Source organism: Serinus canaria, chromosome 4A (assembly GCF_022539315.1).
Source record: "Serinus canaria isolate serCan28SL12 chromosome 4A, serCan2020, whole genome shotgun sequence".
NCBI classification, from domain to species: Eukaryota; Metazoa; Chordata; class Aves; order Passeriformes; family Fringillidae; genus Serinus; species Serinus canaria.
In genome coordinates, this window is record NC_066318.1 from 9421184 (window position 1) to 9438799 (window position 17616).

A 17616-nucleotide genomic window follows, 5' to 3' on the forward strand; every position below is an offset into this window, starting at 1 on the left:
TTTAACCAAAAGAAGGGTGCACACAAGGCACAGAAAAGGATTGAATAAATACTGGAAATTGAAATTTCAAAACCTTAATCCCCACTCCTGCCAGGCCTGTGGCCAGGGGGCAGAGATGGCAGCTGTCCCTTTGTTTCAGGGAAGGAGAGGCACAGGAGCTCACGCAGCTGCTCGGGCAGAATAGATGGGAACCTCTCTGGTGTTGGTCCCCTCCTCACAGCAGGCAAAGCTGCTGGGTTTTGGTGCCCTTTCCTCTGCTGGCTTGGTCTCTCCTTGGCCTGAACTGTCTGGCACAACTCTCACAGGCTCCCAAGAGTGGAGGGGGGGAAAGAAAGGAAAAAATCCAAGCCAAAACAGTTCAAGGGGAAAAAAAAACACACAAAAAAAACCAAAAACAAAACCAAAAAAACCCCCATACACACAACCAAAAAACCTCAAGGATCTCTGCTGGAGTCCAGAGAAAAAGGTGGGAAAATAAAAAAAAAAAGCTTCTTGCCTAAGCAAGCAAAACTAATCCAACAAAGGAGTAGTGTAACGTCCTGGTCCATGGTGCACGGAGCACACCCTGTGAAGAGAATTCCAACAGAGCCTCCACCTGGTGCTCCCAGGCTCCAGCCCCACCCTCTGGTTCATATTAAATCTACAGCAGCCATTCCTGGGCATAAAGCAGAGGATTAGGGAATAGAGTATTACCATAAAATCACCCCAAGACAATGGGGCTGGTTGTAAATTGTTGTTAAATCCAATTCTGGACAATTGAAATTGGTAATGAATGAATATTTTTTTCTGGGAAATCTCTTTTCATTACAAATGGGCCTTGCTCATCCCTGTTCAGCAGTGGTATGATTAGAAGTGCTGCTGTGCTGTATTGTAGTGCAGTTGTAGAGTCTTTTCATAATCCAGAGCCCCAGCACCTCACAGATCAGGCTCCCTCTCTATCTGTGACGCAGACTCCCTCCATGGAAAGAACCCAGGGTCACAAGAACTTTGTGCCTTTCCTACAGAACTGAACAACAAAGAAATTCTTTTTCCTGCAATGACCATAAAGCTGGCCATGTTTACAAATTGAAATACTTTCTTTTTTCTCTAAAATGGTAATTGCTCAATCTCTATAAAGGATGGGAAATAATGAAGTCTTTTCCCAGATAAGTACATTTTGAAAAAAAACCATCTTTGTCTGCATTTTGATTTTTTTTCTGATACAAGATAAGTTCATCAGGACAGCAGAATAGGTAATGAATAAGAGCCTTCAGCTTAAGGGATATCAGCTTTAGTCCCATGAAGCAATAGGTGTGCCTCATTTGTGTTGTCATATAGTAAGTCACAGACTTTATTACTCTGAAAGATTTTAACACTCTGTTAAGAAGCCACCATAATTCCTTACTGAAGAAGACCACACAGAGATTTCAGAGTTGTAGACTATAAATGAATAAAACATCCAGATTTCTTTGAATCAGATCTGAATCAATTTTGGATACCAGGAAAAAATATCCCTTAACATTCTGACTTTAAGGCAGTACTGACATTTGTCATGTAGCTCTTCACAGAGCTCTCACAGTGCTACTCAAGGAAGGAAAGTTTTTTTCCAGACAGGTTTATTTTTAAAGAATAAAGAGAGATTACTGGGTCGTAGCAACACAGGACAAAACATAACCAAAAATAAATGTGTTCAGGTCAGTTTAAGTGCTACAAATTTGGTACAATTGATTGCTACACTGAAATTAGTATATATTATCTCATTAATTCACTCCATCTGCTGCATCATACAGAATAATTTCAGGAATGGTTGGAAGGCTTACCTCCAATATACTTTGAAAGCTTCATTGTATTCATTATATATCAGATTTTAACACCCTTGTCTGTCTGTCTTAGTCTGTTCACAGTTTTCCAGAGGAGTTTATGCCATCTTTGGATTCTATGACCAGATGTCCATGAACACCCTGACGTCGTTCTGCGGCGCCCTCCACACGTCCTTCATCACCCCGAGCTTCCCGACGGATGCAGATGTGCAGTTCGTCATCCAGATGCGGCCAGCCTTGAAAGGAGCCATCCTGAGTCTCTTGACTTACTATAAGTGGGAAAAGTTTGTGTACCTCTATGACACAGAGCGGGGTAAGCACTATCATTTTGACTGATTTTCTGTTTCACAGCTTGCTCTGGGTACTGCCAGCATCACGATGTGCAGCCCAGTTTTCTTTGGGATGTAAGTAGAACTTTCTGAGGGTCCTAGAAAATGAGTTTGTTCTGAAGGAGCTAAAATGAATGGATAAATGGCAAGGAGGCATCTTCATGTTACTGATAACGTTTAAGGAGATTGTCTGAGAATGGTGTTAGCAGAGTAAGTATTGAGTTGACATGCCTGGTTTCCACAGAACTGCAGACTCCACACTTGCCAGGGCGTTTCAGTCCTTGCTAAATAAATAAGGTCAACACTATGAAAAAGGCTGATAAGCAGGACCTTCCACTGTGCGTGACATTGCAAATCCCACACCACTTTACATAAATGCACATTTCTCCTGTCACTGGACAAAGGCAATCCATGCTAAGATACACTCTGGAGATGTCTGAGCATTAATAATGGTCTAAGCATATATTGCGTAATATCTCTGCTACAGTCCAGAGAAAAAGGTGGGGAAAGAAAAAGCAGAAGCTTCTCGCCTAAGCAAGCAAATGCTAATCCAGCAACAGGAGCAATGTAACTCAGTGGTGCTGGGCTGGAGAAAAGATGCTCTGGAGATGGCTCACATTCCAGAGATAAATTGAGATACATGCCAAGAATGACCAGAGTTATGTTTAACTAAGTGGAAACATATTAAAACCAGTGTGTTCACACTTAAGCCAATTGCTAACTACTCGTAAGCAGGAAATGCAGGGAAAAAATCTGTCAAAAAAATCTGAAAAATCTGTCAAAAAGAGATCTAGACATAGAAATAATTTTCTGTGAGAAATCTTTCAGCTGCCACCTGCACAGAATGTATTGAATTTGCTGAATTTCTTCTGTTACGGACTTCACCTGGGTAGCATTTTTTATATCAAATAGATGTGCCACTGCCCTTCTTACCAGGTTTATGATTTTCGACTTCAAGAAATTTTTCAGATCAAAGGGATCTCAGTAGAGACAAAGAAGCTTAGATTCTGTTCCTGGCTCCCATGACAATATTTCCTTAGGCTACTGCATATTGTTAAGGATCAAGTCTTCAGTAGCTGTGCTTTTCAAGCTGAAGAATAGTAGCATCACCCAACTAAGAACCCAACTGAAACCTAAAAAATCATGTAAAAAGTAAAGTCATGTAAAAATCATTGAAAAAGTAATTTTTAGTCTAATTTAAGTGAATGCCAAGCATTTCAAATTTTCTGAGTGATTTGGAGGTGTTAACTATTTCTAACATTGAAAAACCCTAGCTGTGAGATTGAGTAGGAAAATATGGAGAAGTTAAGAATACCATTACTTCCAAAATCTTGTAAAATCCTTACCCATAAATCTCTTTCTCTGGCATAGTCCACTTTTAAATGAAAGCTCATGTGAAAAAGCAGTTTGTCTGAGTAAGAAAGGCTTGTTTGATGTGGCCAAATACAATGAACTTACAGTGTGCAATGAAGTAAAATGCCATTAGTTCTTCCAGGACTGATGAAACTTACCATGATTAAGGCTAAGAAAGTTTGCTGTGGACAGAGTTTCACCAGTCATTCAAGAAATTTGGCACTTTAGACTGGAAAAATCATCCAAAACAAAGTTTCACTAGAACTTGTCTAGATGACATAACTGTCATCTAAGTGAGATAATAATGGGAGTCAGGATGAGGGGAGACTTGCAACCTCAAACTTGCATTTATTTGCAGTTCTCAGTGTGTACAATCTTTAGGCACAGTCTGAGCTTGCTGTCATGGCTAATCCCTTTGGAACACTCTAGTCATAATCTTACAGTGACTAACCAAAATCCTGTTGTGAACCTCCAGCATCTCACAAAGATGATGTCTTATTGTTAATTTCAGTTGATAAACTTATTCTTCCATGAAGAAACATAAATTTAGGAGAAATACCAAATCACATTTCTCTTCTAGTACCACCAGGAAAAACCCAAAACATGCTTTGCAGAGAGCACTGATGCCTTGGGAAATGGCTGCTAAGGGAAGAAGGGACATTAAGGGGCTTGTAGAAGAAACAATCATATGCTCACTCCATGCCACATGCTTTTAGTTCATGTGAAAGGGAAAGGCAGGGATGATTTCTCTTTGTGTGAACTCACATCACTAAGTTGACGCTGTTGGTTGCTGTGATGTGTGCACAATATCTGATTAATTGTATGGTGCTAACTGCCTCAGTGGGCTTCTCTGCAGTAGGACTAGGGCTAATTAAGATTATGTCAGGATGGGATGAGGTGAGGTTATGTACAGAAAGCTATTAAGAATTTAGGTAGCACTTTTCAGGAAAGCCACCTTTTGTATCTCATGCTGAGGATTATGTTTCATCAAAACCCTCAGGTTTACTTTGTCTTCAGCTCTGTCTCTTCTGTTGGTTTACTTTAAATCAGATGTTGTTCCACTGAGTTCAGTGAACTGAAGTAACATGGGTGTGAATGTGTGCAGAGGGAAACTTGTGGCTTTCATAATCATCTTATTGTTGCTTGAACGTGGGAAATACTTCTTAAGTATAAAAATGATATGGTGAGCTGTAATACTGAAGCTTTTGTTTATTTAAATTTTTATAATGTTAAGTAACATTTTGGTTTATTTTTGCCAGAGAAACACAGTTTTGTACAGATTGTTTGCTTTCCATCTGTCAGTGTAACACGGATGTTTTTCCCTAAGTTATTTTGATTTGTCATACCTACTGTGCACAAAGACACTTATTTCTGCCAGGCAGATCATTTAAACAAAACCACACCAAGTGATTTCTGTGATTTGCATCAAGTCTTCATCTTCAGGTCAGAGGAGTCATTACAAGTCAGGAAAGTGGCCAACTGTACAGGACAGCTGTGTCTTTAGCATTTTGCACAGTGCCTTCCTGCTCAATGGCAGCTCAGTCTAGACAGGGGTATAGAGACAGCCCAGGTTTCTTGTGGCATTGTAACCAAGCCCCTCACTAAATCTGAAGTCATTCTGTCATTTGGTTTTTATTTAGTCTATCAGTAGATACCTAGCAAGACCTAAAGTCAAGGAAAAAAAGCCTTAATTAAAAAAAGCCTTAATAAATATGGTTATTGTTGGGTAATTTTTTTTTCCTTGGCTAGCAGTAGCTAGATGAAGGCTGAGGCAAGGAAGTGTTAATATAATGCCCTGGGTTATTTGGCTAAGGAGAGCTGAAAATGTCTGCTTTAAAAGCAATTACATCTTTAATCCTTACTGCTAGAAAAAGACAAACATTTGACTTGAATGTAATGGATAGGTAAGGAAATAGAAGGCCTCAAAATATAGGTTCAGAAAATATGGCCAGTCCTATTTCTTCTAAATATAAAACCTCCTGGTACTCTGTTGCATGAAGAAATGCCAGGTGAGAAGAGTGGGGAGGAAAAAAAAGGTACAACTGAAAGCTTTTCAATGATCATGTGTAAGACATCAAATTGCCTTAAAATGGGTTCAGTACAAGGCAATGAGGTCTGATTCCCTGCTTCTGCTGAAGACAAAGAACAACTCTGTTGAGTTCTGCTTTTACAAAATGAGGTTAGTTATCTATTGCTATCAAAGGACAAGACACTTCTGTACTGCTTTCCCTGGAGAATGGGAGATTGGAGCTGATAAAAGAAGTGGTATGTAGAACCAGGCTCATTATAGCTTCCACAGAATTAAATTGATGGATTTATATTTTTTTTTAATTAAGAGTTTCATTGAAAGCTACTCATATGTAGAATGTAACTTTTTTTTTTCCCAAAACATGGGGTAGGATTAATTTTTGTGGAATCTAAAAGAACTGTGCTTTAGTACTTGGTAGATTCCTGGAGATTTTAGCGTGTTGGGTTCTGGTGGACCAACTCTCCCCTGAAAACAGCAATGAAGAATGTAAACTGAGAGAGTGACTGACTCCTGTTTTATAAGCACCTTCCATCAGCAGAGAGGTGCAAAAGAACTCCTCCTTCCTCATAGCTCATTTCTTAGACTCTGTGTTATCTTTCTGCATGTGAGAAAGTTTTATTTTATTAGAAAGATCATTCTTCAATGAAGGAAAAATAAAAATAATGGTAGTAGCTACATCAGCATTAGTAAACCCTGAATTCAGCACCTGCTGTTCAGTCAAATGTCAAAAGAATTGATAGCTTAGCTGTTCATTAGCATGTTTATTCTTCAGAGCAGGGGAGTTATCCCACTAGCTGAAAAACTTCTCTTAATCCCTTACATAAAGAAAAAAGAAATTAACGCCAGCTTCCATTTTTCTCAGAATTAAACATGGTCTTGGTCCATTTTAAAATTATAATTCTTGTTTGGTAGTATGTCTATACCTGCTTAATTCTTCTCATTTGTGCCTGTGAGGTTGATGCATTGAATTTTGCTTACACTTTGAAAAGTATGAAAGGTTCTAAAATTTTGACATTTTCTTCTGTAGGTATCCGTGTCTGATGAAGAATAAAGCAAAGCTTTATTTTTTTCCACATACAAAGCTTGTTTGGGAGCCTGTAAAATAAAAGTGACCTATAAAAAAGTGACCACAAAAGGGAGGGTTACTACAAACTTTGATTCTTCTGAGTTTTTTGGCTCTTTGCAGGAGTGTTTTGGGCAGCAGTCCAGGATCATGGCACTGACATGGAGACAGTATCAATTGCTGGCATTTAGGTAGCTGTGTAGATAAGCTGTCTCATTCTCCTTTCCCACTTTACATGGTGTGGAGTCCAATCTTGTCAAGACCTCCCATGTCACAGGACCAGGTTTCACAGGTCTCTACATTTTAAGACTTATGTGCCCCAGTAACTGCCATGCAGAAATTTTCTTCTAGGTCAAAAACAACTTGCAGCATGGCCACAAAATGTGGCACCTTTTGCATGGCTTTGCTTGAAAGGATGTGGTGTAGTCTCAGGTTTCCATGCTCTGCTACAAGAGAGAACACACACAGTGTAAAGATCCTTGTGATAGAATATCCATAATTTAGATTTAAAGAACAATCATACTCACTGTAACTACATGCAATAGGAAAATGATCTGTTTCTTTCACCATCAGTCTTTTGGGCATGAGTGATTTTACCATCTTCTAATACCTAGAATTCATATTTGTATAGGGTTTAAAGTCATAGATACTGCTTAGAGATGTTTGTATAAAATATAAGTCATTTAACCTCACAAGGAGGCAAACCTTGACATACTTATTTAGGGCATATTGTTTCATTGCTTTCAACAGTATAATGTATCAACCAAAGCTCTGTTCAGGAAACAAGCCAGGACTTTACTTGAAATATTTCAGGATTACTTGACTGTTTGATTTTACTGCCTAAATATGTTCAGGAATAATCTGAGTCTGAACAGTTAAATCTAGCTTTTGATGACCACTTTCCATTTAGTTCTGAAGTCTCTGAAGTCTCATACCAACTCCTTTTATCTTGGTCTCTGTGGTACACAGATAGAGAAGAAAGCCCTTTCACAGATCCTTGCCCAAACAAACATTGAGACCCTGTGTGGGAGAATGGATGTTGGCTGGGTTTTGGGTGGACTGAGAGCCTTAAGCATTTTCTCCTGATCTTTCCCATTAGCTGCTATTTGTTTAGCTTACCCCTGGTAATCACTTAAATCGTTTTACTAGCTTAGGAACAAAAGGAATGGATCAGCTTTGAAAGTCATCCAGCATGAGATGTGTCATGCTGGCAAGATGCAGCTTAAGACCAACAGCTCAGGGTTCATGGGGGTATTCTGGATGGCAGCTTTGTGCCTCTTTACAACAGTTGTGTACACACAGTGGGCTCAGTTTGGTGTGGAGATGCCTGGGCCCCATGCCTGAGCATCCCTTGAAGCTGTTGGAACACACTGTCAGCAGTGTTTTCCAACAAGAGGAGTAACTGCACATGTACAATATATTTGTGTCTTGCTCCATGGAGCCTTGGAGAATAAGGAAGTGTGTCAGCCCATTCATAAAGAAAAGGGTATTACAGTATCCTGGTATCCACATTCACACTGGGTGTGAGTCCTGTTGTGTTTGAGAAAGTGCCAGAATCTGTCTTGACCTTATGTGAAAGCAGGTCATAAACCTGAGGCAGGACATTCTGGATACAGAGTAGGAATGGGCAGGTTCAGGATAAATGATGTCTGGAAGTCTAAAGCAGTAGGTGTCCGTCTTTTTGCTCCTAATAAAAACAACCAGAACCCTCAGGATCATGAACTGAGTCCATGAATATCTTCTGTATTTTACAGGAAAACCAGCAGCATTGCTACTTACCAATGTCCTGCAGAGATAAGTCTGCAAATTATTGTATTTATAAACTGAGCTGGGTAAATGCATGTCTTTAAATATTTATCTTTTCATAAATATGCATGTTTTTATCAACTTTTGGAAGAGCCGTAACATTTGATTTTTTTCATTGTGTGCACAACTAATTTAAGTGGCAGATGCTTTTGTTCTCAGTTGATTTTATGGCTGGAACAGCAAGGCTTAAATGGTCAGAATCTTGCTTTTCCAGATTTCCTGAAAAAAAAGCCAAAGTTTCAACAGTTTCCAAGTGGAGGTAGAGTGGGGAGGGGCTGAAAAGATACATGAGAAGCATTGTTGGCCCTTTTGCTATGAGGCAAAGGCAAGGACTTGACAAAAAGCCAAGCCTTAGAGGTGATGAACAGGCTTTGCTTGGAACCAGAAGAGACAAGGTGGAATTTGTGGATCGTGGGAAGGAGAGAGGACTTTTTAGACTAGAAAGGAAGTCTGTTGAAAAGAAAACCTGTATGCAAAAGACTGAGGGTAAATTTGTATCAAATCCATTTATTTAGTCCGTCTCACCCAACAGATCTAGGAGCGCCTGAAAGTTATTTTCTTGTGTTCATTATTTTGCAGCTGTATGTGAAGCTCAGCTTTAAAAGCTGAAAGTCTTTGGTGTCTTTAGCTTAGGGACTCTCCAAGAAAGGCAGGCTGGCTTCACCTGGGGACTTGGGCTGATTCTATCCATAGAAGTAAACTGTCTTGCTGACTTAAAATCTCCATAAGGCAGCCAGTACTCTCAGTGGGACTGAAGAAAGCAGCACTATTTAATACAAAGTCAAGATGAAGCCATTTTCAAGTGTGTACCAAAAAGAGATGTATAACATTGCATTAGTGTGTGAACTTGCCTACTTCAGTGGAGTAGAATGTTCTGGTTATCACAAGTTTTCCAAAGGAAGGACATTTTGACACCTTGCCCCTTAGTGCATTTAAGGTGGCAGTTATTTAGCATGTTAGTATTCTTTCAAGTTTGCAAATGTCATCACCTTTCTCTTGATCTTGACTGTGTGTTTGCTCTTCCTGTGCATCTTTCTTCACCTGCAAATTGGTCTTTCTTAGCCTGAGTGACAACTGCTGCTGGTGGCCCATAGTATTTATGGAAGAAGGATTGTTTCTTATTCACAACAAGGGAACAGGTTCCCAGCGTACACTGGGAGAGACTACACACCTCTTTGAGCTTGGTGAGATGGTAAGATGGTTTTCAGCCCAGGCAAATGAGCCATTCACCGGGTGAAGAGCTTCTGGGGAGTAGTGAGCACAGGCTGTTGTAGCTTAATAGAATGACTGTAATAGTTGGAAGTAGTAGAAAACACCAAACACAAAGGAGATTTCTCCAGTGCTTGAGAAATATATGAGTAAAATGGAGTATCTCAATGAGTTAGTGAATCAAAGCTTCTCCTTCCACAGAGTGGCCTCAGATGCTCCAAAACAGCTTCTCACATGAGCAATGATATGCACGTTCTTTTCTCACTGCTAAAAGAGAGACTTCATATGCAGTTTGAATTTCTTTTGATACAGAACTATACCATGCTGGGTGAATGGTGTGTAAGAATTTAGCTTTGTTAAAGCCTTTGTGCTTTTGAAGGCAGTTTTCATTTGATGATCTCAAAGAGCAATGAGAGAATGTTGTATGCAAGGGGTTCCAGTCCCATTTTTCAGATAGAAGATTTTATGCACTGATCAGCAGGTTAACAACCCAGTCTTCATCTGCTTGCATGTATGGAAATACCTTTGGGTTGAAAGCACTGTGAGCTTTGACTTGAGATGTGCAGAATGTTGTGCAGGAAGTCAGTGGCCATGGTTGCTAATGAAAAGCAGATTTCATGATGCTGCACAAGAATTCCCTTAAATTTTACCATTAATTTCCCTTTTCACCTAGAAAAATACTTGAACCTTTTGAAGAAAGTCATAATAGATTACTTAGAAGCTTTGTATTTAAGGTAATTATTTAAAGATGTTTGCCATGGAGTTTATATGAACAAATCCATTGGCTATGTCTTCAGTACTTTCCTTCATCTTTGACATTTGGCCAATTTAGATGTAGGCTCTTCCTTCAGGCTTCAGAGAATTTACCAAACTAGTTTGACCACATGCCTTTTTTTTTCCAGAAAATATCAGCTGTTTTACTAAGCATAAAAATTACTTGAGTGCTTTGTTGAAGGAGAATAAATGTGAATGCATTTGTGACAAATCCACTCAGCTAGCAGGTAAAATGACCTCATCTTGTATTTAGGTTAAGGAGTTTTTAAAGGTTTTTTTCCTCCTGCAGAGATAGATTTTTTTTTTTTTTCCACTCCCCTTGCAATTCAGAGTAGGACAGCACTGTGAGCCTGTATTTCAGGAGGTATATAAGATATGGTAGTACAGTGGGATGAAAAATAGTTCCATAAAGTGATTAAGTATTAATCTCTAAAGAAAAAAAGTTAAAATTTCCTGACATGAATTTTATACTCAATAACAAGTAATTATTCATTTCTTCAACTCAAGATGCATAGCTTTTCCTGACCACCTCTTTTGCTTTGATTCATGATGCAAAGAATCATTGGGAGGGAAAGGTGACCTGAGGTTTTATTCCTCCTCAGCCTGAGCTCATCGTGTTCACAGGCTGTTGCTTTGCACTTATAAGTATTTCTGACTTACCTTGGTTGTCAGCAGCCCAAGGAAACAAATCAGCAGTCAATGATTTGCACAGCTTAGCAGCATTATTCAGGGCCCCTCTTCAGTTTGTTAAACTGAGCAGAGTTGTCATCTCTTTCAGCAGCAAAGTATCCCTGTTAATGCTGAAGTGTTTCTCCTTCAGTACTAAGGGCCAGGTTCCCCACGCACCATCCACGGTGCAGGTGAGCCCTGAGTGTGGATTTGCACATGGAGTACATCTGTCCCATCTGTCCATCTGTGCTCCTTCCAGGTGCATGGGATAGAGCCTGAGTAAGGTGCTTTTGCCAAGGTCATAGCTTAGTGAGCCCACCAGTGTGGGCTGGTGGGACACACCTGAGAGTGAAGTATTTCATAAGGCAGAGCTGTGGCTGCTGGAACACAGCTGGAGTCTGTCCTGTGCCCCAGCACAGTGACTGATGCTGGAGCTGTGAGTGCTTGGGAGGCTCTGAGCATCCCAGAGCTGGCATGTACCAGCAGCAGTCTGCACAGGTTAGCACAGACAAGAAGTGGTTGGTGAGGTTTCTTAGGAGCTTCTGAGGTGTTGTTTGATCAGGAGATATTTTTGTCAATGCTGATAGTAATAATTACATGCAGTGAGTTGTCAGGGCTGTGCATATATTAGGTGTAAGAGGGCTGCTCCTATTTCCATAAAGTGCTAATATCTTTATAATATTTCTTCTGTTGTTTATGAAGTTATGAGTTATTTCTCCATTCTCTATTCATGTTCAGAAGAGCAGTAATTCATTTTTGGTAACTCACATTTTGATTATCTGTCCAACTGTACTTGAGAATGGGTTATAAAGGAGCAGGACCCCTCTGCCCAGTGCATTGAACCCTCCTGCCCAGGGCCTAATACACATCCAAATTGCTTTGTTCAGTTGTGGCATTTTTTAATCAGCACTTATGTGTTGTGAGCGTTTAACTGGGGCTTCTTTCCCCTTTGCAAAGTGAAAGAGACTTCTGGCTATTCTGTCTTAGCCTAATGAAAGGCTGTTCAGTGAAAAGCCCTCTTGCTCCTTTCCTGTTCTTCTGGCACAGTGTACAAAGCAGACTAAACAGTGGCTCTGAGCTGTTCTTTGGCTGTCTAGATCTCATAGTCATAGTTAAGAGGACTTTTCCAGAGAAGAAAATGCATGACAATGGTCATTAAATATTTTCTGAGGGTGCCTTAGAATATTTTAGACACTCTGAAGCCATATAATAAGTATGGCAAATAATGCAGACATCTTCAAGTGTCTTTTTTTATCAAAAAGTGTTTCATGCTGGCTACTCTGAGAACATAATACTGTAATTTCTGTAGCTATTTATGGCTTTGCACATTCATACTAGGATCCCCTTGGTGATATAAAAATAATGATGTAGTCTCAGAATTAACATGGGAAAGGATTTGTTGAAACCCCTGGGTCCCTTCAATTGGAGTGGAGTATATAATATAGAAGTATGTGTGGTTCTAATGGATGAATGCATCAAATAAACTAAAATGTTGGATGGAGGTGTGATATAAACAATATCTTTCCTCTGTTGAATGTAATTTTCAGTTACATTATGTCCTGCTGAGCCACCTAAAATATTTCAAAGAATCCATAATTGTCGCTCATTTTTACAAAATGCCAGAGTCACATACTACATTGACCTCAGTCTATGTGCATTCATTCATCAAAAATTTAATTTGATGAGTTTAAGTCAGAACTGCAGTATGAAATCCTTTCAGTGCAATTTATTTGTTTTGCCAACATTATAAATACATAGCTTTATCATAGACTGGATTCTGTCATGATCTGCTGCTACGACTGAAGATACTGTAAATGTGTTTCTAGATCAAAGAGTGCTATTTGCTGCAATCTTAGTTCTTACTGGCTTTTTTCCCCCTGCTTAAAAAAGGAGATATGATTTCAGGAGCCAATATTAGTCTACAGTTTGTGTAGTTTAGCACATCTTTTATTAGCAAGATAAGGCTTTCTTCTTCTTCAAGGGGAAAGAAAAAGAAAACAATGAACAAAAATAAGGATATGAAAAATAAGGAAGCCAGTCTCCTGGCATTGTTTGGCTCAGCAAGATCAAGCCTTTCAGCTGACTACACCAGTGTCAGTAATTGCTCTGTAGATAGAATTGTCTATTGCTCAGTAGGGCTGGCATTATTGATCAGCTGGGTTAGTCCATGAACTGACAGTGATAATCTCAAATTAGATCAAGTTTTTATTAAAGGAATAAAATCAAATTATGCCTGACTGTAGACAAATAATAATGAGTTACATAAACACATAATTATTGCAGTACCATTTTTGCAGAGATTTCTTGAAAGTAAAACACCCTGGGTTTTTTTCCTGCCATTTGTTACACGGTTCCCTGGGCAGGCCTGTGGATTTTTAATGGCTTTGTAACGGTTGCCACAAGGAGGTGGAGAGGTGGGGGTGGGAGTGGAGAGCTTCTCTTTGAAAGGGGAGGTGTTTGAGGGGGAATACAAGATGCATAAGTTATTGCAGCCTCAAGGCAGCAGTAATTTATGCACTGACAGTTTGAGTTTCATGCTATGCTATTTTAAAAAGCCTTACAATGAACTGTCTCTGTTACACAAGTGTCTGTGGTACTTTAAGAGATGTTCCACATCATGGAGACAGTTTGAAGAAAAACTTTTGGAACACATTCATTACAATGTTGTAGTCCTGTTTCAGTAAGAAAAAAAGAGTCATAAGATTTTCCACAACTTAACATGGGTTTGGGTGCCCTGAAATATTTTGCAGGGTTGTCTCACTGCTTATTTGTCTGGTTTTAGATGTGTTGATGTAAGTGAAAATTGTCTGCATCTATAGCATTTTAGTGTAGTTATTATTGTAGTCATGCTCCCTGGAACCACTTTGCTACACTTTTCAAAGAAAACAAAAAAATGGATGTGAATGGCAGGTATTTAATAGTGACCCATTTGGTTTTCATGTTTTCCTTATGCTGCAAATCAGAGGAGAGTATAACTGCACATAGCACATGACCAAGCAATGTTTCCCTTTTGATGTGACCATATAGTAATGTCAATGTTTTAAAGCACCATTTCCTTATGGGAAAGTATTCAGCTTGGTTGTTTGATTATGAATTTTCAATTATATTGTAGTAATTTTCATTATTTTAGTAAATTATCATGAAACTACACATGTGAAAGCATAAATATAAACAGTCACTTCAAAATTTGGAGGGGTATAGAACTACACTGAGCTTTCATTAATAATATAACATACTGGGTGTAAGCAGCTGTAGACCATTACAATTTAGATTCAATTTATGTAATCTCTGGGTTGACCTTCTTCAAAAACTGGCCACAGTAGGCAATGTAAGCACATCATTGTTTGTCTCATAGTGAATTTTAGATGCCAGCTGCATCCTCATAAGATTTTATTGGGTCTCCTATGAAAATTATGGATAAAAAGATAACGTGAGCAATGATGTTATTTGTTCTTAAGCTTTCAGCCTATTCATATTGCATAGCTATCTTCTTGCTTTATGGGATATTAATTTGCATTTTTCTGCAGATAGTGATTCTTTGACTTTAGTGACCTCCCTCTGACTCAAAAGCTGGGTTGTGTCAAAATGTTTTTAACATTAAAACTTTTACTGCAGGGAATTCAGACTGCTACTGGATGTAACCAAGTTAGCTGAGTTGTGTAGAAATCAGCATATGCCTCAGAGCATAGCAAAAGCCATTCATTGCATTTCTTTGAAGTGAAGCTATGCAGACTTGCACAGGTGAAGATTTGACCTAATGTATTTAAAAATAATTTCTTTACGTGTCCATTTCAAACAACAGAGTTGTAACACAGAGATAAGAACTTGTACAAAACCATTCTTATAAAAGATTTTAAAGTCTGCCATTTTTTGATATTCAAATGTGCTCTTTTTTCTAAATCCCAGATAGGTAATCTTTCGTACTCCACATGAATAATGGATGCCATTTAAAATGTTTGCTTAAGAACAATGAGTTCATTGTATCAATAATGAGAAGTTCTGCTGTGGACCACTTTGTAATGTTTTGATTGTCGTGATTTATACCACTCTTGAGGTCAGATGGTAGAACTTCACTTAATTACTGTATTTAACCTGCAGTCATTACTGAAGGTGGGGAGGGAATTCATTTTAGCTTGGTTCTGCAATGTCTGTCACAACGGGGATACTTGAGAACTACTTTAAACAAATAATTGCAGATTATTACAGTGGAGTGGAGGGAGATGGGGAGGCTTCAGTGGACATTTTGCTAGAAAATTGAGAATTAGCTTCAGTTTTATTACTTGAGGTATGTTTATGGGAGTTACAGTAAGGAGAATCACGGCCTCAATTGTCACACAGAGACCAGAGTCTAGGAGCAATAAAAGGGGAAATTGCTGTGTCACAAGGGAAACTGGTTTTCTGTAAACTAATAAAAATGATGTTATAATGATTTCTCTGTGATCCCTCAGGGATTTTTAGGGACATATATGTTAAAGAAACCTGAAAGCTATTGTATTTCCCTGGTTTTAGGTTTTCTTAATGGCTGTCCTATACAGAACATTCCTTGGTGCAGTGTCTTCTTCGCAAGTAACTCTTCACAGTCTTTTCTCATTTCCTTTCCAGGAATTTATGATTTATTCTGTGATAACATAGCACTAGGCTCTTCAACATAAGTAAAAACTGTATATTTTCTTTCCTGCCTGACAGAATTAAAGTTTAGAAAGAATAACTTAAAGTCAAGTGGAACCTGAGAAGGAGTGGGAAATGTTGAGTGAAACAGAAATTGCAAAATTCATTTTGGACCAAGCTGAAAAATGTCAGTTTTTCTGCAAGACATCTGGTCCATGCTATTTCAAGCCTAACTTTCAGTTTAATCTTTGTTCAGTTTTGAAAGTAAGCGTCATTAACTTTCATTTCAAAAAATATTTTCTTTCCTTTTCTTCAGCCTGAGTTATAATTTCAGTTTGGCCTGCATTAATTTATCATTGTGGTGCCTTTCACTCCTAAAGGTCTGTTCTTCCAATGAATGTAATGTCATTTGAAAAAAAAGTCACCGGCTTTGTTACTGAATTAAAGAAGCTATAATTGCTAATTGAAGCTTTTCACAAACAGTGAGTGAAGTTATAACCCCACATATGTATGCAGGGTATCAAAAATTTGAGTGTGGCCACTGACCACATTTACAGAAGGAAACGAGACAACAAAGAACATGCTGCTTTTATTGCTGAAGAGAAATTTATCAGGACTTTAGTAATATCCCCATATTATTCAAATACATTATCATATTATTTTGTCCAAGAATAAAACTTTACTGAGACTAGAATTACTTGCATACCTGCCTGTAGTTGTTATCATCCACACTTGGTTTTATTGTATTAATGACTATTTAAAAATAAGTTAAGACATTATAAACATATTTACAATATGTTCCTGTATTAAAATTTGTCAGAAGCAAATCAGGTATTCAGTTATGATTTTTATTTCATTAAATTATGGAATTATTGCCCTTCTGCATTATATAAAATTATTTGAAATTAGTTTATCATTTATGTATATTTATTAACATATCCTAAATAAAAAGCATGAAATTATCCTCAGGGTGTTTTGCTACCACAAATATAGCAAACTTTGGTTACAGTTGTTTAGGTGCAGAGCAAACTTTTTCCATTTTATTTTCTGTTCACTGTCATCCCTTGTTCCCATAACATTTCCATGCTGTTTTAATAGTGATGATCATGCATTATCTTTATAGATGTCTTAAATGTTGTTTTATTGGTGTGAATGAGAGATGCTTTCCCTTTGCCCCAAGTGTTAGTTTGTATTTTTGTTAGGAATTATCACTAACTTGCCAGAACCATGTCTATTTGTAAGGCCTACTGGAGAGGCACGGGTGCTGGGTTGTAGGTTCTAGCCAGACAAAAGAACCACCAGACAGTGAGCGGTCACATTTGTTTGCTGTCGTATTTCTTGCCTGTTCCTTTCCAGACAAGCAGCCTAAGTTATGTTACTTTTTCTTGCCTCATACAGACGGTGAATGGTACTTGTGGTACCATAGGAGTCAAATGAAGCCACGGTACAAAGTTGCATCCTCTAGTGTGGGAGTGTTTTTGCAGATGGAGTAGATCACCTAGACAAAATGGAGTGTTAAGACTCTTATCTGTAGTCCTGGTGGCATGTATTGTTCATTCTCACACTAGCCCTTACAAATACCAGGATGAAAATCCTATTAAAACTGAGACCTTTTCCATCATCATATTCAGTTTTCAAAGCAAAAACCCTAGGCAACAGGAAAGAGTCTCCAAAATCCATTAAGCTACATAACAAAAAATTGCCCTGCTAGGAAAGCAAGCTTGTTTTATTTCTTGTGGGGAATGGAGGCGTTGATGTCTCTACCATCAGCTGTGGCTCTGATCATAAAGGACCACTGCACACTAATATGTTCTAGCAGCCAGTTCTACCACAGTGTTATACAAAGGCCCCTTCCAGGCCTCTAGTCTTTTTAGAGAACTCAAACCACAAGGTAATCCACTTTTCTTCTGAAATTAATAGAAATATGTAGTTTAAAAGGCAAGTCTGTGTACATTGGGGTCATGTTTTCTAATGGTG

General features: G+C 38.5%; 1 protein-coding gene across 3 annotated transcripts in view; it reads left to right on the plus strand.

Annotated features, from left to right (window-relative positions):
• GRIA3 (glutamate ionotropic receptor AMPA type subunit 3) overlaps window positions 1–17616 on the plus strand; it is a 144186-nt gene that overhangs the window by 32101 nt on the left and 94469 nt on the right. For all 3 annotated transcript variants that reach the window (XR_007777610.1, XM_009090359.4, XM_050974474.1), the window contains exon 3: window positions 1873–2112. Coding sequence is in view for 2 of the 3 variants with exons in the window: in XM_009090359.4 (XP_009088607.1) it covers window positions 1873–2112 (240 nt within the window). In the remaining variant the exon portion in view is untranslated. The remainder of the gene's footprint in view (window positions 1–1872; window positions 2113–17616) is intronic.